The sequence below is a fragment of the Loxodonta africana genome, chromosome 27, assembly GCF_030014295.1.
Source record: "Loxodonta africana isolate mLoxAfr1 chromosome 27, mLoxAfr1.hap2, whole genome shotgun sequence".
NCBI lineage: Eukaryota > Metazoa > Chordata > Mammalia > Proboscidea > Elephantidae > Loxodonta > Loxodonta africana.
Window position 1 is genome coordinate 26619046 of NC_087368.1, and position 25246 is coordinate 26644291.

General features: G+C 36.8%; 1 protein-coding gene across 7 annotated transcripts in view; it reads right to left on the reverse strand.

Moving 5' to 3' along the window:
• Window positions 1-3264: 3264 nt before the first annotated feature.
• Window positions 3265-25246, reverse strand: part of SLC4A7 (solute carrier family 4 member 7) — a 113615-nt gene continuing 91633 nt past the window's right edge. For 4 of the 7 annotated variants that reach the window (XM_064277407.1, XM_064277406.1, XM_064277410.1 and 1 more), the window contains 9 exons: window positions 25041-25154; window positions 23071-23232; window positions 22630-22881; window positions 18139-18207; window positions 16643-16816; window positions 14595-14726; window positions 12030-12130; window positions 9639-9746; window positions 3265-7465 (listed from right to left, as the gene is read on the reverse strand). In XM_064277407.1, the coding sequence (XP_064133477.1) occupies window positions 7384-7465; window positions 9639-9746; window positions 12030-12130; window positions 14595-14726; window positions 16643-16816; window positions 18139-18207; window positions 22630-22881; window positions 23071-23232; window positions 25041-25154 (1194 nt within the window). In that variant the 3' untranslated portion in view covers window positions 3265-7383. Of the gene's footprint in view, window positions 7466-9638; window positions 9747-12029; window positions 12131-14594; window positions 14727-16642; window positions 16817-18138; window positions 18208-22629; window positions 22882-23070; window positions 23233-25040; window positions 25155-25246 lie in introns of those variants that run through there. The other 3 variants (XM_064277411.1, XM_064277408.1, XM_064277409.1) reach the window with 2 other exon arrangements.

Below are 25246 nucleotides of genomic sequence, written 5' to 3' on the forward strand. Positions count from 1 at the left end.
TCTGGCCCCAAGGCCGCCAGGAGGAAAGAAGGGAGGTGATGCTTGGGGCTGCGCTGCAGCCACCTCACCTGGCCCTAAACAGAGCGGCATGGTTGTGGGCAGGTCGCCTAAACGCTGGATTTGTCTAGATTCAGAGTGCCCGACCTTTGACATTTGAAATATGTGGGAAAGAGCAACTTCATCTTAAGGTCGTTGAAAAATTTCTATTAAGGACTGAAAAATAAACCGATCCTCTTCCAAAGCAAAAATGAATTTCAAAAGGGATCCATTAGTGTTACATACTTTTCACCTATCATGAAAAACAAGTTCAGTTACTGAAACACACTGCATATGAGAATGCCAGGCAGTGAAAATAAGAGCGACCTGGGGTTCAAGAGATCTCTGATACACCTATCAGCTAGTTCCTTTTGTGGCCTTGGGCCAGTCGCCCCACCTTTTGTGAAAGTCTGGAAGCTTCTTTTAGGAAAAAAGGATTGCATTAAATGAAGCTAAAAAAAAAGAAAAAAAGGTAGTTAACTTTGTATCACCTAAAGGTATTTAACTTCACATTTCTTTAAAAAATGAAGATCATCTAATATTTATTGAAGGCTCATTTTGTGCTAGGCACTATCCCAAGCTTTCTTTGCATTATTCCCTTTACTCTTCACAAAAATTTCATTTGTAGTCATTATTTTTATCCTCGTTTAGATTTGTAGGAGCCCTGGTGGTGCAGCAGTTAAGAGCTCAGCTGCTAACCAAAATGTTGGCAGTTTGAATCCACCAGCTGCTCCTAGGAAATCCTACGGGGCAGTTCTCCTCTGTCCTATAGGGTCGCTAGGAATGGGTTTGTTTTTTTTTCTTGGGGGGGGGCGGTTTAGATTTGTAAAATGGAGGCACAAGAAGTTTTCTGTCACCCAAGGTGGCAGAGCTAGTAAATGGCTGAGGCAGGATAGGCAGAACTTAGACAACGACTCCAGAGCTCAGTCGTAATCACGCTGATGCTCCCCTGACGTTTTCAAGTATAGGCTCCTACTCAATCCCATTTTAATATCACTGCAAATGCCCATTATTGTGTCAACTTCCAAAACTTGATTCAAAATGACTAGGGTGAGCCCTTACTTAGTATTTCCCTGCTTTGAATAAAAAAAAAAAAAATAGGTCCAATGGGTTACCAATACTTATGTTTGGGTAATACAAAACATTTTTTTAATTAAAATACTAAGGTCCTATATTGAAAATAATGTAGAAAGGTGACCTGAAAGCTCAACTCAAGTGCACACAGCAGAACTAATTAAATTTCAGAGAACACGAATTCAGCAGAATTAATATTACTAATCAGGAAAAAAAAAAAAAAGGTGGCAGGGCCAGGAAGATGACCCAGAGCAGAGAAGCTACTCTGTACACATAATTTAAAGTATTGGACAGTGGGACAAATGATTCCATTGAACTTCACATTGAATACAGAATGTGCTTCCCATCTTTCTCTCAGTTAAAAACAGCCTGTTTTGGCCTTCCCTGAATTTAAGTAAACGTTGTGTAGAAGTTGTAAGAGGCATGAAAAACAGTAACCTCCAAGGAGCAGGTGCACTACTGTCTCCAATTGTGCTTTGTAATGTGGATATAAAGATATAGAAGACCCCAAAGAGGTCATGCTTGCACCAAGCTTGTAGCCTCTGTGCTAGGACCTAACACCTCCTTTTTATGTTCCCTAATACTCCTCTTCCTATCCTGAAATGAAATTCAGATACTGTAAATTACATAGCTCAAAACAAAAGAGTACAATGTCTTAAGTATAACATAAAGGACAAACAACGGTAACTTAAATGTGGATTGAAGTGGGCAGGATCAACTTCACAGGATCGAAGATTTCTAAAAGGTCCCAGTTAACAACTGGTCTAGGACTTAAAAAAAAGGGTATTTAAATGCAGGCACACACACAGTGGAGGAGTGGGAATGTTCTAGTAGACAGGAAACAGAAGGCCGAGGACAATTTGAAGTAAAAGCAGAACTTAAATTAAGCTTTGAAAGAACAGCAGAGAAGCAGAGAGGAAGATTTTCCAAACAAGAGGAATGTATTCATTAAAAGCATAGAGGGAGGGATTTTGTAAAGGCCAACCATGACAAGGACTAGACATTCAAAAGATCAGCTATAAAAAATTGGAACTGTACTGTGAAATTACACCTCAAGCTATCAAAATGATAGAAAGGAACAATAAAATTCAATTTGTTTATTTAAATGTAGTAAGCATTGAAAACAAATTACAACTTCCCCCCCTCAACCCGTCTCCAAAAAAAAAAAAACACAAACTTTCAATAAGGAAGCCACAAAAGCCAATCAAATCTCAATGAATCTGATTTTAAAACATTAAACAAATTGGGGTTTAAACAATTACTTGGTGGGTAAGAACAGAAACCAGTGAGGAGCTGAGTATTTCTTTTCCTTTTGCCCTCTCTGCGGGGGGGGGGGGGGGGGGGCCTCAAAGTTCTGAAGGTGGAGCTTATAAATTGACTTAAAAAAAGATTTTTCCCCCAAAACAACTATAAATAAAAACTTTCTAATGGAATTCCAGAAACCTAAGTTCTTTTCTTCATCTCACCCCTGAAGGTTACCGAATTCATGGTGAGATACCAGACCCTTTTCAGAGCAGAACACACAGGGGGAAGGCGTTACACACCACGCCAAACGGAAAACAAACCACGATCTGTCCTCTGCCATCAAGGAAAACATTCGTAATAAAATCAGCCATTAAAAACCAGAGCAAAACAAGGCTTGAGTCTGTCAGAGATCACTATCAGCATGCAATCCATTAAACGTGACAGCAAAGCTACTGAATAGATGCATCCTAAAATAGGGGGAAGAATGGACCAGACCATTTTTAGATGGCTTTAATCTCAGTATTTCTCAACTATCCAAAAAAAGAAGTTATTGTGAAACACACAGTTTTGTTTCATCTTCTTTCCACACTGTTCCCTCTTTTCTGTCTTCCTTCAACTAACACATCCATTGAGTCAGTTCCGGCCTCACAGGACAGAGCAGAACTGCCCCATAGGGTTTCCAAGGAGCAGCTGGTGGATTTGAACTGCCGACCTTTCGGTTAACAGCTGAGCTCTTAACCACAGTGCCACCAGGGCTCCATGTGAGTACTAACCCATTGCCGTCAATTCCGACTCATAAGAGGCAGGAAATGGGAATGACTCTTTTTCCTTTATCCCCTACACCTCCTCAAGCTAAGAAAGATATACAGGTCTCCCAACAGTCCAAACACAAACACAATAACCAACAACTAATTCAGTAGGCTTTTATTGCTCTTTTAACTTCAATAACATTTCCCAAAAATAGTTTTCTTCTAACAATTATGAAACAAATTTGAAAGGCAGGATCATTCACATTATAGACTTGTTAGAGACTTGTACTTCATATAAACGAAAAATATCAGTTCTCCATTTAAAATGTTTAATGTACTTTGGATTTTATTACAAAAAAAATATTACCATTGTAAATATAAAAGTCATAAAAATTGGAACTGTACTGTGAAATTACACCTCAAGTTATCAAATATTATATAAAGGAACAATAAAATTCAATCTGTTTATTTAAACGCAGTAAACACTGGAAACGGATCACATCTTCCCCAGCCCCGCGGGAAAAAAAAGACAAATAACCTTGAATAAGGAAGCAACAAAAGCCACAACACAAAAACCAATCAAATCTCAGTAAACCTGATTAAAAATCATCAAATCGGGGCTTAAACAATTGCTTTCAGCCAGTTGTAGAAGTCAATATATGCTAATTTAATTTAAAAATAATCTTTAGATGATTCCAACTATGTTTTCCTATTACTGTCATTTATTTTACTTTTTGAAAGATTAGAAAAGACTAGTTTACATTAAAACTGCCAAGTTTTGCATTATGAACACTATTGCAAACTTTGAATGTCCTGTTAAATTTTTAAATTTACTTTCTAAGAAATAAATAATTGCTGGACTAGACTAAAAGACATTTCACATACTGGTACTGCATAAGATAACAATGATGTGAGCTACATAAATAAATTTAAAACATTGTTATTTAATATAAACATCTGTGAGTTACGACGTTCTGTCAATGGCTTACACATCCGAAATCCGTGCACGTTCAAACAGGGTTCACCTCTTCCACCGCTGGGCACTTCTACAGAGCCATGCACAGGACATCATTCCTTCCAAAACAGCTAGCTGTAGTGCTCAATCTGTTTCGGAAATCATTTTTTAGGTTTTTAAAGAATTCTGAGCCTGTCTTGTGCAAGGGAAAAGATCGGAAAGCTATTATCTACACACATAAACTCTGAGTACACGGAAGAAAAAAAAACCTTTTTTTACGGGTGGAGAAAAATAAAGTTAATGATTTTGAGTGGTAAAGAACTCTGCTTTATAAACACATGCATTAGTACGTACAAAATTCTGTCCTATGCGTCTTACAGCAGACTTGGCCAACATTGGTACGCCACGACTTTTTTAAACAACTGATCGATAACATTGCTCACACTCACACGTACACGTATCAGAAAGACTATGTGCTTCACTTCTGTATTATCTAAAGAATATACAGAATCGCCCTTTTATCATAAGGAAGTTAGCTCATTGTTTTTTTAAAAGCTGCTATTTTAGAATGAAACAGCATTTCAGAAGAAAGTAAAATTCAGATGGTCAACATCAGGATTCATTACAGTCTATGTAAACAGATGTCTATAAATAAATAAAAAAGGGTGGAGAGACGACGATCCTGAGGTGGCTCTGTGGCCAGGGTATTCAGTAGCACTAAGCTCCATCCCTGGAAACCAAGGCATCTAAGAAAGTGCAGGGCTGTTGGTTTGACTTTATTTTGTAAATGGAATATGTACAGGTTTAATTATTTTGCACCTTGAGGTAAATCAGTACATAGCAATTACTACTGCACATTCACACCTATTTAAGGCAATATTTAAAAATCAATACATGTAGCAAAATTGTATCCTTTGCTGTCTTGCAGTGAATGTTCTCCATGATTGTTATTTTCCAAAAATAGTGGAAGAAATACCATAACCACATAAAAACAAGCAATTAATTACTTAAACATGAATTACCTTTGCTCTTCAATGAAGTAGTCATATCAGATCATACAGTAAGTCAAGTAGTCAAAAGAAACTAGAAGCCATTAACAATCAGAAACCTTGTAAAAACATTGTGAGTGCAAGGTTATTTTGCAAGTCACGGTTTTTCTGGCACTGGATAATTACTATACATAATTAAATAAAATCACAGAAACACTATGATCCCAGGTAGTTTTCAGTTTAAAGTTTAAAATCACTTCCTGTAAAATAAGTACATTTGTTAACCCTTTTGATGTCCAGACACAAGGACACGATGGATGTGAGGACATCTGCTCAGGTACACCAGGGGAGTTTAAAAAACAGCAGCAAATACTGGGGTGTCTGGAAACGACTATGCTGCTATGAACAAACAGGAGTCACTTCACTGGAAGCTCATACACAATAACAAGCACCGAGGGCAATACTCCACATCAATGGCCAACAGAGTCTCGTTCTAAGGCAGTACCAAAGGATGTTTTCTAAAGAAAAGCAACTACATCTCCCATCTCTCATCTGAGGCAGAAGGTAAATCAGTTATTTTCACTGGAATCTGACAATCAGGTCTCAGACAGGGAAATTAAATTAGTTAATAAGTAGTTTAGAATGAATTAAACACTTCAGAACCGTGAAAGTATCAGCTTTTGGCATTCCTCGGGGTCCACTGTAAGATCGGTTTGTCCTACTTTTGCACTTTAACTACAAATGTTAAAGGGAGCCGTCTGAATTTCACTACAACCTTCACCCTAATATTCCTGTCACCGTTTTTTACATTTCTGTGGCTTCCCAATACTCATTTGGTTTTTTTAAGTTATTCTCTTGCCAAATCAGTTTCACAACTCCATTCATCCAGTCCTACAGGCTTAACAACATTTATTTATTTCATGTGTAGCTAAGAGTATATAAAAGTTGACTAAAAAGACTAGCTGAAAAGTTAAAAAGAGCTCAGAAAAGCAAAATCAAAGGAAGGAAACAAACGCTGGAGCCAAGCAGGAAGAACACCATCAATCTGAGCTATCCGTAAAATGTCAAATTTCCTTTTAAAATACAAATATGGCAGTCCTTTGTATCAGAGATGTAAAATCAATCAACTGCTTTCAAATAATCGTAAATGCAGTGAGCACCAACTATTTACATTAACAATTTACTCTCTATTTGTTACCTTATCAAATGTGTATATAGTATTTAAGCATCACATTAATTAAAATAAATAAAATATTTTAAAATGAAATCAAGGGTAAGTGGCTATTAAATATATTCTATACATTAGAAAGAATAAGGTAAACAGAAAATGAAGGGTATTTCTTAGTAGCATACAGTAATACTGATCATAAACCCATTTGAGAGAATTCTGATTCCTGATTATTTAATCATACTACTTATAACAGAAAAATCATCAAGAACTTGAACCTGATACGAACTAAACCATTTTAAGTAAAAGACAGGAAAGGCAGAGAGCAAAGTGGGCATTCTAGGGTCTAATAAAGAACTCAGAAAAACTTCTACACAGGCAACACAACTCTGGCCAATGGGTCTTGTAGCTTCAAAAACTCATAAAGTTATGGCTGGTATGGGGTTAAACTGTAAAATCACTTGCCATTTTATTTATCTCTTAAATTGGAAACCTAGATACGGAGCTTTTGGGGGGTGGGGGGGGGCTTTAAAAAATAGTTTTAAAACATAATGGTCAAATCTATAGCTCTTATCTAGAAAGTTCAAACATTGTCCTACATTCGCCCATATGGCCAAAAAAAGCCCACTGCTTGTGAAACAGGATGGACAGCTTCGTAAACGAAACACACACACAACAGCCATGGCATGTTACCATTTGTCCCACAGAACTGGCGTAAAGGCTCCCCGTTCTTCCCAGAAAGCGTAAACTGAAGTGACAGAATACATGACCATTTTCAGAAACAAGCTAAAACTCAAGTAAAAAAAATTTAAATATATGGATAAAGTATGCATCACTAAAGGTTGATACGAATTGCCACTGGTGAACAAACAGATTTAAGGAAAAGTATGCTGAATGCATTTCCCCATATCTTCCTACTGAAGAACAGGAAAAAAAAGAGAAAATTCTAACAGAATAAATATTTGAAGGGTGAGAATCATGTACCTCCACTTTTGAGAGACCATTCAGCTATACACAGAGTCTCCACGGTGCTCATAAACTTCAGACGCTACTTCAAAAAACCCAGTAGTCACGCATAAACAGTGTGACATACAATATAGTTATGTACAGTGACATGACACACACACAGTATACATATACATATATATAATTTCTCTTGGTTCAATTCTATAACGAAGTTTCGGCATCCATGTATCTCCTTGTTGGTTCATCTTCAAAGTTTATTTTCACACTCCCAGGTTTTTCAGGGCTATTTAAAATAAAACAATGAGAATAAATGGTTTCAAAATGGACAAATATTAAATTCCAAACATGGCTAATATCTCTAATAAGTCTTCTGAGGTAACTATAAACAATATAAACTTATGACTTGCTATTATTTTACTATTATGACTTGCTATTATTATTTTATTATTATTCTTTTAATGCCAGTAAACTTAACTAGAAAGGCAAACACAAATATGTTCCTAAGTTTTTTTAAATGAATATGCTTGTGACTGAAATTCCTGTTTTTCTTACAACTGAAGAGGAGCTCCTTAAAACTGATCAATACATGACTATGCTCGATTTATTAATTTTACCAAATATATGAAGAGAATTGTAGCATTTGACTTCTAATCCACTGGCAGATCCATTAGCAAATGAATTTTTGCCAATATAGGTAAGTATCAAATAATATCCTGCAACAGGTAACAAATTTACAAAACTCCTCTCACCAAATTTGGCTCACAAATAAACATGATCAACACACATATTCTGTATTTTCAAGTTAATATCAAGTATAAATGACTCCATGTGTATGGTCTGATTTAATGCCACACATAAATACTTGGATTTTGAGGAAAAATTTTTCAAAAAGTATAAATATATATACAGTTTGCTGCCTTCTCCAGGCAAAACTGAAGGACGGTTCTCTTATCATTTTTGTGTTATATGACATGGCCCAGACAATCCTTCACTTCAGATATACTGAGATCATTGTAAGGTCTTTATTTTTATCGTAACTATACTAACAACCTGGACCCCGGGTGCTGAAAGGGTATGAAAAATTACTAACAGTAAAAAGAATATTTAGTGAAATTCAGGCTTCGTGGAATGAAGAACTGATCCAAAATGACAAAGCTTAACAAAACATTTTTAAGATGGAAGAGTGAAGAAAGAAACAGCCCAGCTTACAGAATTAGAACTCAAGTAATAATGATGGAAAATAAAAAGATAGGATGATACAGCGTAAGTAGGAAAAAAGTTCTAAAAGGGGGTAGGGAAAGAAGAAAGAGCTAATCAATGCTTATCAAAAGACAGCGCTCCGTAAGACAGCCACCAACCATAAATAGCTACATGACTCTCTGCCTGGAGAAGTTTTGATCTGACACACAAGCGAATACACCAGCAGCCGGCACACGGTCTGGCACAAAGTGTACACAAAATAAGCATTTGTTAAATATGAACTATTGAATACCCAGGGGGAAACCCTGGTGGTGAAGTTGTTAAGAGCTACAGCTGCTAACCAAAAGGTCCGCAGTTCGAATCCACTAGGCGCTCCTTGGAAACTCTAATGTGGCAGTTCTACTCTGCCCTATAGGGACTCTGTCCTACAGGGACTCAATGGCAACAGATTTGGGTTTTTTTTGTTTGTTTGTTTGACTATCCTGGAGAACAATATCTCGATTCTCCAGAGACCTAAGGGATTAAAGTAGTGATGATTATAAAGGTATAAATTGAGGGCTCAGGCATTAAAGTGGGGAATAAAGAAAGAAAAAAAAGGGCTACATAACAAGGAGTATAAGGAAGAGGTTATGTAATAGTTTCAACGCATGCGCATGGTCCATTATAAAACTAAACGGCCTTTATACTCATGAATTAAACTTCTTCCAGAAATACCTTCAGGAAACTGTATTTAATGAAGAAGAAATGGTATGCTAAAAAACAAACAGAAATTTAAGAAGGAAAACAATCATTTTTATTTTTCCTTGGACCAAGAGAGAATGCACGATTGAGTCTGGTGTCCAACAAAACTAGGTATTTAATCCCTAGTAATTATCTTTCTTTATATGGTTTCTGATCTTTTATATTATTTATTTCATGCTAATATATGTATATTCATTTCTATTATAAAATATCCCAAATTTTTTTGAAATAGGCAGAGTATAAACAAAAAACAAAACTTAACCTATGTCTGATTCCAGTATACAGTGGGTGGGTGGACGGGTGGGTGGGTGGACGGATGGGAGGGTGGACGGATGGGAGGGTGGACGGATGGGAGGCTGGCAGGGAGAGAGGAAAGAAAGGTGGAGAAGAAAAGGCTGGTTTAGTTAAGCAAAAAAAGAAATATAAATTAGGTAATTAAGTTTTTCCTGCATAGCTATCTATAAGTAATTTGAAAACTGGCTAGAGTTACAAAAGGCATAAAGGGTTACAGCTACCTCGTGTTAGATCTGGTTACTCTGGCATTCTCAGTGCTCATGGAAAGGGCCTTCCACTGTGCAGTTTTGGCCATTTCATCTGATATGTTAACAACTGAGGGATCAACACTGAAGAACAAACACACTTTCTGGTTAGTATTCACTACTTGCAAAAGCATTAATACTGTCATTCACATTAATTATATAATATTAACATATTATATAACATTGTTTTCATCAACTTAAAATGGAAAAAAACCCTTGCTGTGCACTTAAAACTAAGGTTTAGCAAGATATCAGAATTGTGGCACTGCGTTACAAAGGCTACACAGGGAACATTCTTTATAATCTAGAGTAGGAGTAAGATTATTTAAATGGGCAAGACTGATTTGTGGACCTTCTCTTCAGAATTCAATTACTCAGGCAATGATGACCAAAGATGATCACCTTGGCTATTAATGAGTATTGCTGAAATAACATAAAAGCATACATTAATGTCCTTATAAATATAAATACAAAATAAATACAGCCTCACATCAATGAGAAAACTTTTATAACGGGCATGAATTCCAATCTCATCAAATAAATATCTGAAGTATGTAAGGAAAAATTAAGATTATGGTGAGGAAAAAAACTGTTTTTCATAGCTTTTACAAATCTTCAGAAAGAATAGTGGGGAACATGACTTTAAAACTGGAAATGAAGCTCTGCAAATACTTCAACAGATAACACAAAATACGACTTTTAGCTGTCATTCACATTTTTACTGTTCAGGTGTTAATTTATCAAAATCAAAAGAACAGAATACCATCCTTTTATTACCGCAAGGGACAAACGTCACCATTTCTCTCTAAGAAATACTGCAAAGATTAAGGCTCCAAACCCAATAATCATGCTATACACAAACTGTTAATTTTGCACTCAAGGTTGCCTGTGGGTCACAGGTAATATTAAAGTACCATGAAGTTAATGTAAAGACATTTGCAGGCCAAAAGAAAAATATTTCGTGCAAACAAGCTACAAAATACAAGCGTCCAATCAGATAATGGTAAATTCACACTGTGATGGCAGCTAGGTTATAAACGACTAAACAGCAGTCATCTAGAAAGTGCTAGCTTTAAATCAGAATGCTGTTTAAAATTGAAGATTGTAGAGAAGTGTAATATAGCCATCAAAAAGTCTAAAGAAATGGCTGCTATAACTTCACCATACCAGTTTTTAGAAAGTACACAAAACTTGAATGTCCAAGTTCACAAATGGCAGGGCCATGCAACCTGAAACTATGCCCACCATGAATAAATGTTTACTTGCTTGGCTGCCAACTTCAAAGATCTGAAGAGTGGGATAATTCATGGGGTGTTTTAGCTTCAAGACAGCCTCTTCTCAACAAGAACTTCCCTATTACTAGAAATCAAGACTTTTCTTTAAGAAAGCATGCATTCCGTCTTTTTCCCAAAATAAAACTAGAAGGGAAAAGCTTTGCCTGCATTAAATAAGCTATCTTCATATTTTATAGGGCTTTGTAGTTTCCAAAGGCTTCCATATATTATTTCATTTGATCTTCACAGCAAGTAAATCAAAGCTACTTAAGACTGAAAATTCTGGCCTATCACAGGTCAGTAACTGCCTGGCATTCTTGATGTTGAAATTTTAAGCAAAGCAGCATTAATTGCAGCTCTTGTCCACTTAAAAAGACCAGAGTATAAATACAGATAACCTATTCACTTCTTGTTAAGTATCAGACAGGACAGACTCCACTCAAATGTGTCACAGCCCATGTGTGATCACACGGCATCATGGCAGCTCCTGTCCTCAGCTAATGAAGTTAATGTATTAACTCGACATATACAGAGCCTTGCAAACAGAGCACTGTAGTACTGGACATATTAAGATCACTATACTTGGTACACTTGGTACGGAGCCCTGCTGACGCAGTGGTTAAGAGTTCAGCAGGTTGTGGCAGTTCAAATCCACCAGCCACTCCCTGGAAACCCGATGGGGCACGTCTACTTTGTCCTATTGGGTTGTTATGGGTCGGAATCGACTCCACACAACCGTGTTTTACTGAGACAATGCGAGTACTCTGAGACTTGTGTACTGATTTTAGGCTTCTCTAAGACAGATGGGGTGATGGAATAAAAGTAAATCTCGCCGGCTTGACATGGAAGTTAAAGGGTCTGGTCCAAGTCCAGATTCTTCTTCACTCCTGCCTCTAATGTAACCCAGGTGGGGAAGGGAAGGAGTATGGGATTCCTTTTCAAATTGCATGAAGCCCTACTCTAGCTGATATGCCACATGCAGATTTTATCATCTTGTTAAAAACAAAAGTCACTAAAGAAACATTACATATGGCTTCTTCATGCAGTTAACATACACACAAAACACATTTTAAAAAGTAAAATTATCTCTCACCTGTATTTTAGGGCCTTAACTGGAATTTGCAAGAGACTTCCCCCTTCAAATGGAAGGTGCACAGTACCACTGTCCTCAGCTTGAAGCATTCGCTCAGCTTCCTTCAGACCACATACGGAAAACCATTACTCTTCTCAGAATATTTTCAGGAAGATAAATGAATATACAACATCTTAAAGAATTAAAAACCCAAACTAACAATATTATTTAAATAAAACATGCCTGCCCATGACTGCATAATTCATTTTATTATGAACACATACTTGTAGCAATTAATGAAAACAACCACTTGTAAAGAATAATTTTTAAATTTTTACCCCTTCCATGTCTATGAGTAAATCACAGATGCTAGTTAAAAAGCAGTTTAGATATATAAACAAATCTGATTATCCATTATAATACAGGTATATCACGAGAGATACAATTTTGTGAAATCTCATGTCTTTCGTCACAATATGAGGAACATCTCACATGGACAAGGCCAAGTTTCTCAACCTCAGCAATGCTGACGCTTAAGACCAGATAATTCTTTGTTGTACGTTCATGGAAACCCTGGTGGCGTAGTAGTTAAGTGCTATGGCTGCCAACCAAAGGGCCAGCAGTTCGAATCCACCAGGCGCTCCTTGGAAACTCTATGGGGCAGTTCCACTCTGTCCTATAGGGTCACTATGAGTCGGAATCGACTTGACGGCACTGGGTTTGGTTTGGCTTTTTTGGTAGGGTTCATGCAGAATGTTTAGCAACATTCCTGTCCTCTACACACCAGAAGACAGAAGCCTGCCCCCAGTTATGATGGCCACGTACGTCTCAGACATCACAAAACGTTCCAGGGGAGGAGGGCGTGGGTCAGTTTAGCTGTGAACAACTAGGATAGGGGACAGAGGCCAAAATCATGACCTAACCATGGAGGACGGAGGGCAGGGGGGCTGTACAGGAGAGAATGAGAGCTTCCAAATGGGTGTTCCCATGCTTCTTCCCTACTAACAGAACTCTCATAGCTTGGGGGTGCAATGTGCCCAGCTTGGAACAAATGGGCAAGGACCCCTTAAATTTCCCAGCATTCCTTGCAACTTCGTGTGGCCTGGTGGTGCAAGCAGAACTTACTGGATGACATTTCTGGAAGATTCCTTAAAAAGGGACAACAAGCTCAAGCCCTTTTTTCCTGCTCCCCTTTCCTCCTTCCTATTGTCTCTAATGATAACAGACAGCTGGAGTTCAGCAGCCATCTTGGCCCACATGGTAAACTTGAGAATGGCAATGCTATGGTGAGGATGGTTCAAGAAACTGCCAACTCCACTCCTGATGACTGTGGCACCTTCACAGTACATCACCTTACTTACCTCCAGGACTCTGTTAACAGGAGACAATAAGCCCCTGTGTCTAAGCCACCTTTTTTTTTTTTCTTCCTGTTATATGACACTAAGCCTCATTCTAACTGACACATGAAGTAATCAACGGGCAATTATACCCAAATATTTTGTAAATACATTATATCCAATCCAATTTGAAAAATCACATAAGATCATAAACGTTTACATATATAATTAGGCTTGAAAATAAAATTCTCACCTTTAAAGCAGCGGCATCTCAATTCAAGTTAGTATTCTAATTGATATTCTAACTAGGAGAGTCATAATTTTTTTTGAAAAGTAAACATAAAACCAGTAATTTTAATATCTATACTTAAAACCATGACATTTAAAAGTGTCTATCTTTCTTCTTATCATTGGTTTTCAAACGATACTCTGGCTGGGAGAACAGAGCTGGGCATTACAATCAACACAATCATCTATGCTGCATACTCAGGGCCCGCTTCTTCTTATTAAATGACAGCATCAAGGTGGTTATCAGAAAACAAAACAAAATCTCAAATTCAAAATAAATAATATTTAACCTCAGTAGACAAATCAACTGACACACAGTATTGCATATAAAGATTAAAGTTGTATAATACTTTTTGTAAAAAGATATTTACTTAAAGTTCTTTTTATCATTATCTAGGCCTGGTGGTTTATCAGCTCAGCTGCTAACCAGAGGGTCTGCAGTTCGAATCCACCAGCTGCTCCTTGGAAACCCTATGGAGCAGTTGTATTCTGTCCTATAGGGTCACTATGAGTTGGAATCGACTCAACAGCAATGGGTTTGGTTTGGTTTTTTTTAGGCCTGATTATTAAACTTCTGTGAAAATTAACATGTACACTATAAATGTATTTATGTATTTTTAGGTAAAATTAGATGATAGGCTAGAATGTAAAATTAAAAAAAAAAGCTCAAATACTTCAGATTGTTGAAAAGTACAGTGTGATACACAATTTTAAAAAAGTATTCTTGTACCAAGACAATAGAGAAGCAAGATGAAATGACTAAGTAAGAGCCTAGTTGGGGGACCGATGACTTAACCTCTCTCTCCCTCAGCTTCTTTATTTGTAAAACGGGCATAATAACAGCACCACTTTTGAGGGTTAAAGGAGCAAGTCCGTGTGAAATGATTAGAATAGGACCTGCTGGATGGTGCAAAATATTAATCAAGTGAAGGGCGTAAATTTAAAATTCTTAGCTTTTTACCTCTTTCTCCTTTTTCTTTTTGTCATCTTCTTTCTTCTTCTTACTCTCTGGCATGAGATCATCAAGCCAACTAAGCTCCCTCTTTGTGAAACACAAGTCCATGAGTTTACGTACAAAGACTAGCGCAAGAACCTTGAAAAAGTGAGAATGGGGGTATTAGCGACACCTAATGAGATAGCACTTAAAAAGAAAACAAAAATATTTATTAAATCCTACAGATCACGTAAAAGTGGTCCATACAATTTGCTGACAAATGATTTCATATACCATCTTAATTCAAAAGAACTGAGTCACCTACTTATCTTCTTGAACTTCAAGAAGTAACTGCAGTTACCTGGTCTTTAAAATTTTCAGCTGTTAATCCACCTGAGCCTGGTGCTCTTTTGAAGGGTAGATTTTATCTTTTTTCCAGTTCAGAATTATACCTAAGTTTTATACTTCTCCTAGGGATAATTTTAGAAATTATATATAGTACGAAATAATCCCTTTCCTCTAGATTATGGTTGGCACACCGCAGCCACCGGTCGAAATCCAGTCCACCAACTGTTTTGTGCAGCCCATGAAGTAAGAATGGTTTTAACAGATGAACACCTGAAAATGATTTGATGACCGGGAACCTAAACTCTGAACTTCAATTAATTAAAACGCTATCCCAAATAAAAAAGAATTCCACTCTTCTCATTAACAGACTTGCATTTTAAGAAATTGTACAATTACTTTTTTTTTTTAATCTCATGAATAAAAAATGACACAAATCTGTTTTGTCTCTCATTATACAGAATGTCTACGATTTTGCTTCATACCCCACAAAGCCTAAAATATGTACTATCTGGCCCTTTACAGAATAAAAATTGTTGACGCCTGCTCTAGTTGTTCAAATTTACTGCTATAGGTATATACAATGTTTTCTTAAAATCTCTTGATATCGTTCATATTTGTGGCCATATCTTTTTTCTCCCTCTTAATCTCGTATATTTCTCTTATTTTCTTCTTTACTCAGGCTTGGGAGGGGTTAACCCCTTATCAGTCCTTATAAAAAAACTTTTGGTTGCATTTATTTTCAGCCTTGAATAATAAAGACATAAATGTTACTGTACCTTTTCCTGTGAGGATAACTTTAGCTGTATCCCCTCGACTTTGCTGCAAAGTTTTCTCTGTCAATATCTTTCAAACAGTTTTCTAAACTCAATTTTCCATCCAGGGATTACTGTATCAGTGTTTAATTTCTAAATACTTAAAATTATTTCAGTGATAATTTATTTACAATTTAATTGTGAGTTGGGGGCATGACCTGTATAATTTCTGCAAGTTTTTACTTTAAAACTCTTTGTGGCATGTACACAACCAATTTTTACATGGAATTTACAAAAGAATGAATATTCTCTATTTGTGAAATGCAATATTCTGCGATTACTTAATGAATTATATTGATGGTCTTACTAAAATCATGTATAGTCTTAATAACTTTTTGACACATAGATCTGTCAAATTCTGAAGAAGATGTATTAAAATATCCAAGAAAAGAACCATGTTGTTCTGGTTGTTTTGCTATTTATGTTTGGCTATCATGTTTGTTCCATAAGCTTCCTAAACTCTTGAGGTCATTTAAAAATATACAACCAAGTTCCACATCCCAAAAACTTAAAAAAAAAATAGAAAATGATAAGAAAATTAAGAAAACCCTGGTGGCATAGTGGTTAAGTGCTACGGCTGCTAACCAAATGGTCAGCAGTTCGAATCCGCCAAGGGCTCCTTGGAAACTCTATGGGACAGCTCTACTTTGTTCTATAGGGTCGCTGTGAGTCGGAATCGACTTGACAGCACTGGGTGGGTTACCGGGATAAGAAAATTTTTTGGAAAACCACTGGTTTATAGCTGGAAACAACTAAATTTCAAGTTCCAAACACCTAAGGTGCTTAAAATAGGTTATTCCTTTTTTCAAAGACAACTGTAAATATTAACAAAAAATTATTATCACAACACAAAAATATTATCAATTAATGACAAACTGTGGGGGATAGTAGAGGGGGGAGGGAAGGAGATCTTACCATCATGGGAAAAACAACCGCAGCAGATGAAGCTTTTATCACCCACAGAAGAACCAGACAAGTGAGCTGAATGACTGTGAAAATATGGACCTTCCAGAGCGGCACGTAGCGGAGATATATCAAATCAGGCTGATGCTTAGCGGGCATTCCAAATAATTTTATACGGTCAAAAAACTATATATAGAGTAGGAAAACAAGAACAAATTTTCAATGAAAATATTATTTCTGCTTTTTGGGAAAGGACATTATATGCTACTTTAGGATTTTTGTGTTATTAAATTCAAACTGTAACTTCCTTGATATGTTCTGAGAGTTCGGGAGAATATTTCAGCGTAGAAATATTTTATGGCTCCAAGGAAGAAAATCCTAATTAATCAGAAATGAATGCAATTAATTTAAAAGAAAACCCAAGCTAAAATGTATTAATTTCAGAGATTACTATTTTTAGATAAATTTATCTGTTATAATCAAACGCATGCCATCATTTAATCTCTTTGACCTTGTTCGCTAATACACACAACCATCGAATCCTGATTTCAACCATTTCTAAAGGTTTTTCCAAGTCACACTTCCCAGTTCTATGAAAACAGCACAAGGTATCAATTATGAATTCTTTGCTCACTGAAAATAAAACTATGAGCAAATTCCTTGGTCTTTTCGAGCTTTAATTTCCTCACTTATAAACTGAGAATAACTGAGACTGTGCATGACCCGTGAAGACACTGCCTCTGAGAAGTCCTGTAAGCCACAGGCCACTATCTGACAGCCTCAGACAACATGCTTTTCATAACCGGAGGTGGTCGCTTACAAAAATGTGGTACTAACTGTGCTACGTGATCTAAATGTTCTACGTTAAAATTGGAGGGGTACAAACCTTATCTGGCTATACCTGGTGGTTTCCAGGAAGTATCATAGGTAAGACAACATGGAGGAGTGACAGCACTGGGTTCTAGCTCTGACTCTGCTGCTTGCTTAGCCAATAACCTTCAGTAGGTCTAGTCCTGTTTCCTAATTTACAAAATTAGGATATCTTCCCTGGCTGTTTTCCCATGTTGTTTGGAAGAAACCAAAAAATAATTTTTGTGCTAGGTTTCATAAACTGCACTGTGCCATAAAAATGGCTAGTGTTACTATTTTTTATTAGAAATGAATATCTTTTTCTTTTTAAAGCACTGAAATTGCTGTCCTTCATGTTAAAAACAGTACTTTTTTCCCCATCCCAATATTTTCGATCCTTCCTTCCTCTTGCTCAACCAGCCTTTACTGAGAGTTGGTAAGGGCCAGAGGCAGTTCGTGATCTCACTCTCTAGGAAAAAAAAGTGCAGGAAGCAACAATCAATTGGCAAATGTGGATATGAAGTCACCAGTTAGAAAACGAACCTGCTCCCAAAGCATCAAAGGGTCGAAAACAAATCGCTACTGTCCTAAAAACAATCTTTGCAAATTTAAAATATTTATGCATTTTTCTACAAAATCATTAAGTACTTCGGACTTGCCTGGATTCCTTTTAATGAGGAAACGCCCATATAAAGGAAAACACCATACAGAACAGGCATTGGAATAAACTGTTAAGTAAAAAGACACAATGAGAACGCATGTTACTAAAATAATTTCACAGTAATAAATACACAAAAACATAGTAAGTATCTATGGTGAGAGAATTAGATTTGTTAGTGACAAGGACTAGGCCGACCTAATTTTTCTATAACAAGAAAAAGGCTAATTAAAAAAAATAACCTCCTTGAAAAACAGTTCATCTCCTAAGTGCTCATCCTAAGAAGGGAAATGTTCAGAGGTTAAGAGTATCAGCCCTGCAAACTACCCGCTTTCAAAACTTAGACCTTAGGCATACTTAACCTCTCTGTGTTTCAGCTTCCACATCAGATTCTCATAAAGATTAAATGACTTCAAATATACAAAACAGTCAGAAAAGCACATAGTATATTACTACATGTCAACCACTCAAAATATGTTAGCTGCTATTATTACTATCACTACTCCCACCAATGAATATTATATACAGTACCATTTAATGAATGCAATGACTGAGGTCCACCCCCAGAATAAAGTCCTTATTACTTTGGCAGTTTGGGGGATCCCAGAGAGTCCATGCCCGGGCATCCTACTGAAACACCTGGCTATCAACAGGCCCCATCCATTTACTCAAAACCACGATCAGCATTCTGACTCAAGAGAGAGACCCCTGAGGAAAACAGACCTAACAATGGTAGCGGACACCCACATCCACTACTTCTGTGCTAATCAGCCTAGCATGTCCTTCCTAAGGACTCTGCCAGAAAAAGAATTCAGAAGAAAAGAAAATATCTTACAAAGTATCTAGTCAATAGTCTCAGGGAACTCCAAGAGAATATTTTATCTATAACGCAGCTTCAGGATACTGGGAAAAGAGAACCATCAGAACCAAAAAAATCTCCTGGGATATTAAAGATACAATTATCAAAATAATAAATCAGAATTTTAGAATGGTGGCATTGATTAGTCTAAAGACCAATATAATGATACGGAAAATGGAAGGAATTTCCTTTAATAGTGAAGAGAGAGTAGGGGAGAGGAACAGATCCAGAAGGAGGAGAGGAAAGGAAATAAACAACGGGAAACCGGCATAGCCAAAGGCCCAAGTCTCCAGACTAAAATGACTCACAGGTACACAAGCCGGGTCAAGTGAAAAGTCCCTATCTATCCGTCTACCTGCTTACCTAACCTACCTATCTAAATATCCCACTGAGATTTCAGAACACCAGGAAGGAGTACAAAGAAAATTTAAGTGGCTTTAGAAAAAAAAAAAACTTCCAAAAGCACAAAAACCACTGAAGTATCAGAATTCTTACTAGGAACACTGGTCTCTAGAAAACAATGAAACAATGACTTTAAGGCCCAAAAGAAAATTATTTCAAACCTTGAAATCTACATCCAACTACTGACCAAATAGAAGGCTAAATAAAGACATTCTGAAACCTGCAAAAAACTCTGAAAGTTTATGACCCATGGTACCATATTAAAAAAATTATTCAAGGAGTTCTTTCAGCAACACAAACAAGGAACCCAAGAAAATGTGGAGCCTGCATCTACAATCTGTAAAAAGCGAAGTTCATAGATATTAAGAAAATTTATTGAGTCTTGGATTATAATTCTTCGAGCAGTAGGAACACAGTAAAATAACGTATATTTCTGCCTCCACGCAGGCCAATCACACTACTTAGTCCTCAGAGAACATTTACATTATCAGAATATTGCTTATGTGTCCCGACAGGGTTTATATTTTTATAATTTAACTTAGAGAAAAAGCATGGAAGACTTAATTATAATTGTAGCACAGAATATAAATTTCAGTAACCTTCGCAATAATAAAACTTTTTTAAAGGCTAACAAAAAGCAGGGGTTGTAAGGGAGGAGGGAGATGGAAGGTACTTAAGTGTAATAAACTCCTCACGAAAGACGTAACATGAAAGTCAGAGACTCCCAAATGTTTTAGTCTCAGGATTCTTTTACACTCTTAAAAAGTTATGAGAACCCCCTCACAAAACTTTTTTATGTAGTTTATATATATATATAGTGCATTTTATATAATATTGTATATGTATTCCGACTCGTACTGACCCTATAGGACAGAGTAGCACTGCCCCATAGGGTTTCCAAGGAGCTCCTGGTAGATTTGAACTGCTGACCTTTTGGTTAGCAGCTGAGCTCTTAACCATTACACCACCAGGGTTTCCGTGTATATATATAGCAAGCCACCACAGTACAACAAATAGACAGACAAGTGGTGGATTGATCTATCTGTCTATCCATCATCTATCTATCCCATGGCCGTCAACTCAATTCTGACTCATAGCAACCCAGAGGATAGGGCAGAACTGCCTCATAGGGTCTCCAAGGCTATCATCTTTACAGAAGAAGGCTGTCACATCTTTCTCATGCACAGCAGCTGGTGGTTTCAAGCTGCCAGTCTTTCAGTTAGCAGCCAAGTGCTTAACCACTGAGGGACCAGGGCTCACTATATATATACATAATAGAAAAAGCCAAACTCATTGCCAAGCGATTCCAACTCACAGAAATCCTGGTAATAACAGGTTTAAAAAAATATGCAAATATATATATAAAATATAAACTAAGCAAACATTTTAAAATATCCACTTTATTCACTCATTTTGAAAAAACAATAATCGATGCTTTAAAGTTAACATAAGTAAACTATTTGTTATGAAAAACTACAATTTCCAAAACCAAAACAAAATTTAGTAAGAAAAGTAGCCATTTTACATTTTTAAAAATGTCTTTAGTGACTAGTTTAAAAGAAGACAGTTGGATTCTCCTGTCACCTTCTGGGAAACCTTGGTGGCATAGTGATTAAGAGCTACGGCTGCTAACCAAACAGTTGGCAGTTCAAATCCACCAGGTGCTCCTTGGAAACTCTATGGGGCAGTTCTACTCTGTCCTATAGGGTCGCTATGAGTCAGAATCAACTCGATGGCACTGGGTTTGGTTTTTTTTTTTGGTATCGCCTTCTGAGTCTGCTGTAATACGTTGTTTTGGTTGATGCAGCTGAAGAAAACTCAGCGTCACACAGTTGTGTGTTTGGAAAAGAATGGATCTGGTAAACCCCTGACTGGGTATCAGGAATCCCCAGGGGTCCTTGGACTACACTTTGAGAACAACTGCCTTAGTCCAAAAGATTCGTCCTAAAGATAATCAATTAAAAAAATAAAATTTTAAGTGTATTTTACGCTAAAATGATGATTTAACTACCAGAACAACAGAGCTCTGGTGCTCAGTGGTTACGGGCTCGGGTGTTAACCAAAGGGTTAGCAGTTCAAATCCACCAGCCGCTCCTGGGAAACTCTATGGTTTTTTTTCTCCCCCCCGCCACCCCTCACCAGAACAACTAAAAACAAACAAGCAAAGAAGAAAAAGAGTTGCCCTCCGGACAGCTTGCTTTGGAAGTGAGGGAAATTGGGGGTAACTTTTCATTTCAGAACTTTCTTCAGTCTATTTGAATTTTTCTACTACATGCAGTTAATACTAAAATAAATGTAAACTACAAAATTAAAGGACAACCTTAAAAAAAAAAATTTTTTTTTTTTTTTCCATCAGGAGGGAACTATATCCCCACTAAAGGCACTAAATATTTCTCCTCTTGCCCCCAAGGGTTCCTAATCCTGCTCTCACTAACCTACACTGAAATTGCCCGTTCACCAACTAGACTGCAAGTCCTTGCGGGGAGACAACAACGGATCCTATTTACGACTGCTGCCCCAGCGCTTAACAACACAGTGAGTACCCAAAAAGTACTCTGAGAATCAAGCAGCTCATAAGAAGTCCAGGCCTAAGTGTTTATAAAATTAAAAGTGTTTACAAATTTCAGATTAATTAGATACTTAGCTACATCTGCTATGGTTACAGTTATGTTTTTTAAAAATCGCTAGTTTCAGGAGAAGTGTTTAGTGAAAAATTAGATGTGACTAAAAGATGATTAACAAAACATAATTTTTTATATGCTTCACTGATAACATTAGATGGTTCTGTTTGTTTTTCTAATGAGTATTTACTACTTTTATTTCACTTAGCATATCAGGAAGAATGCATTAATTTAATTAACAGCAGTATTATTTTTACATTTTCATCATATAACTGAGTTTCTCCCACCATTCAATATTACTTTCTCTAATATGCCCACAAAATCCTCTGGGTAGATTCTCCTTTCAGATCATAACTAACCATGATTTAACTCCTCCTAAGACTTTTTTTTTAAGACTACCATCTTTAACACCACCCTTTTACATTATGTTTAAAATAGATACACCCACTATACTAAAACTCACATCGAAGTATTATTTCCCACATAAATCCTAAGAAACGAAACCAATTTTAGATATTTTAAGTTTATTTTAACGTTTCACCTTCATATAATGAAGTACGAACTTTTATGATAAGGAAGATTTTAAAACAGTGAAGTAAAGAAATTTTACCTTTAGAATTGAAGTCATGAACACAGAGAGGCCCATTAGAACAAAAATGATTAGCCCTGTAACTCGTTGTTCACGAATTCCCAAAAACTTGGGTTGTTCCCCTGGAGCAGAACACTCGGATTCAACTTTTAGGCTGTTGACATGACTTATTGACAACACTGTTGCAGCCACAAACCATGGAAGTCCCATGACAGAGCAAATTCCCAACATAACACCAACCATGAGCAAATCAAGGTGATAGCCAGCGCCTTTCTGAAAGGTGAAAAGAACATGAGTGTTTGTAAGTCTAAATTGTTCTTTCACGTTAAAACCCTACAGTTAACAAAGAGGGAAGAAAAGTTAATTTTCTTCTTATATCTTTGTTCTAGTCATTATGACCATACCCCAAAACCCTTGAAGAAGTCGCAACAACAGATGTAAAGTTAAAAAAAAAAAAATTACCTTCAATTTGTGCTCCTTTCTGTTTATGATTACAGCTGTGATTTGCTGATCCATAAAGATGAGAATGGTACAAAGCAGAGCTGGAATAGCTGCTATTAATAAGGTCCACCAAGGATTTTCTCCCAATGGGCTTATGAACCAGCCTCTATTTGGGTAAGTAGGCTGTTAAAAACATTAAAGATATTAAGGAAAAGTTTCCTTCTTCTATTGCACAAAATTTCCACAGCAGAGACTGGGTCTATTCCACAAAATGCCAGGGTATTGCAAAGAACTAGATTACATTTTGGGTTGCACGATGAATTATCTGCAAAGATGACCACAGTGTATTACCCATCCTTAGAAGCGTGACCCTTTGCAATGTGACCTGGCCACGCTTTCCACACAGAGGTGGAGTCTATGTACGCCCTTCCTTGAATCTGGGATGTTCCTATGACTAACCTTGAGAATGAGTCCAAAATGACACTGATTTCTGAGCTGCAATCTCAAGAAAACTTGCCGCTTCTGCTCTAACTTCTACTTCTGTTCTTCCCATGTGAATGATGTCATGCTGCCGCCATGGAGCCCCCAGATTACTGCAGACACATGAGACCTCAGACCAGACCACTACCCAGCTGAGGCCGGTCCTAACTGCCCAGAATTATGAACAAATAAAGGGTCACTGTTTAAAGGCACTACGTTCTGGGGATGTGCGTTATGCAGGAATAGGTATGTGAAGTAGGGTGCCATGTCAGCAGGCTCCTGCATACTTTATAAACGGTAAAATCAACCTACCTACTAGATCAATTCCTAAACTAAGCTGCTTTTGAGATCCTGCAGACTAGCAACCCACCCAATGACTCTACAGTTATTCACGTTTTATATTACTACTGGCTATGGATACAGCAAAAGTTCACATAGTAAAAATGTTTTGTTTCATTTTCCATCCATGTACCCTATTTTGGAGACCATTGTTTTTAAACATATTTTTTTGATGTTTTGTTATTTTGTGAAAGACAAAACAGACAAAAATTATCTTCATTATATTCCTTATTTCTGATTTCCTTTAAACTCTCTGATCCTAAAGAAAGTCAGGTAATTTGCTTGTAAGCAGTGACACCACTCAAAATGAGTTTTCCCTTTCACTACATGATTATAAACAGGGGAAAGGATGAAAACAGAGAGATGAGTTACAAAGGAGGGGGGAGAAATACATACAGAGACAGATATATATACGTACATATATCTATATATATATATATACATATATATAATTACTTTGGTATAAGAAAATTTCAAGATGGGAACTATTCAAAACCTAGATCTTCCATTTAGAAAATAGTCATTGAATGCTATATTATGCATATGATGACTGTGTTCAAGAGAACTGTAGTTTGTGACTGAAAGCAAAGAGCTCAACTAGATGCTTGGATTAAGCATTATTCTTCTTGTAAAAGAACACATTTGATTCTCTCCTGATTCTGCTAGGAAATGTTACATGGAGTTTTTCAATTACTGTCAGGCACACTACCCTTCTAGAAACTCTAATAGGGTCTCTGACAAAGTCCAGTTTGAGTTACTTCTCTATAAAGGAATCAAAGGTGTTTGCTTTTCGCTGGAAGGTACAAGAATTCCAGTGCTGTGGGAATGGTCACATTTTGGACATGGTACCCATCTCTTCACCTTGGTTATTTTCATTCACTTTCCATGATAAACTAGCTTTCAGGCCCTTCTTGCTTATTTCCTAAATAGGTTTACTTGTCCCTTTTCAACATGTCTTATTTTTTAATATATGTGAGAAATATATATATATGTGTGTGCGTGTGTGTGTGTGTGTGTGTGTGTGTGTGTGTGTGTATAGTATTTCCTTTCAAAGCATCAGTTCTTCAAAGAGACTACACATATTTTTAAAGTAACTACTCAGGGGCCAGTGTCTCACGTTAAACTGGTTTGGTATTCTCAAGTAACAAAGAGCCGTGTGTTTTAATCCTTACCTCAAATTTTTCAGGAACGTGCAGTTTAGGAGATGGAACTCCTACAAGGTAGTCAATTACAACCATTATCACTATTGTGAGAAATACAGCAAAGTCACTGATTGTTGATCGCACCTATGTGAAAGAGATCGTGTTAATACAAACACAGAAATACTATCTTTCCACATCTTTCACAATTAAAATACACCACTAGAAAGCACGAATAG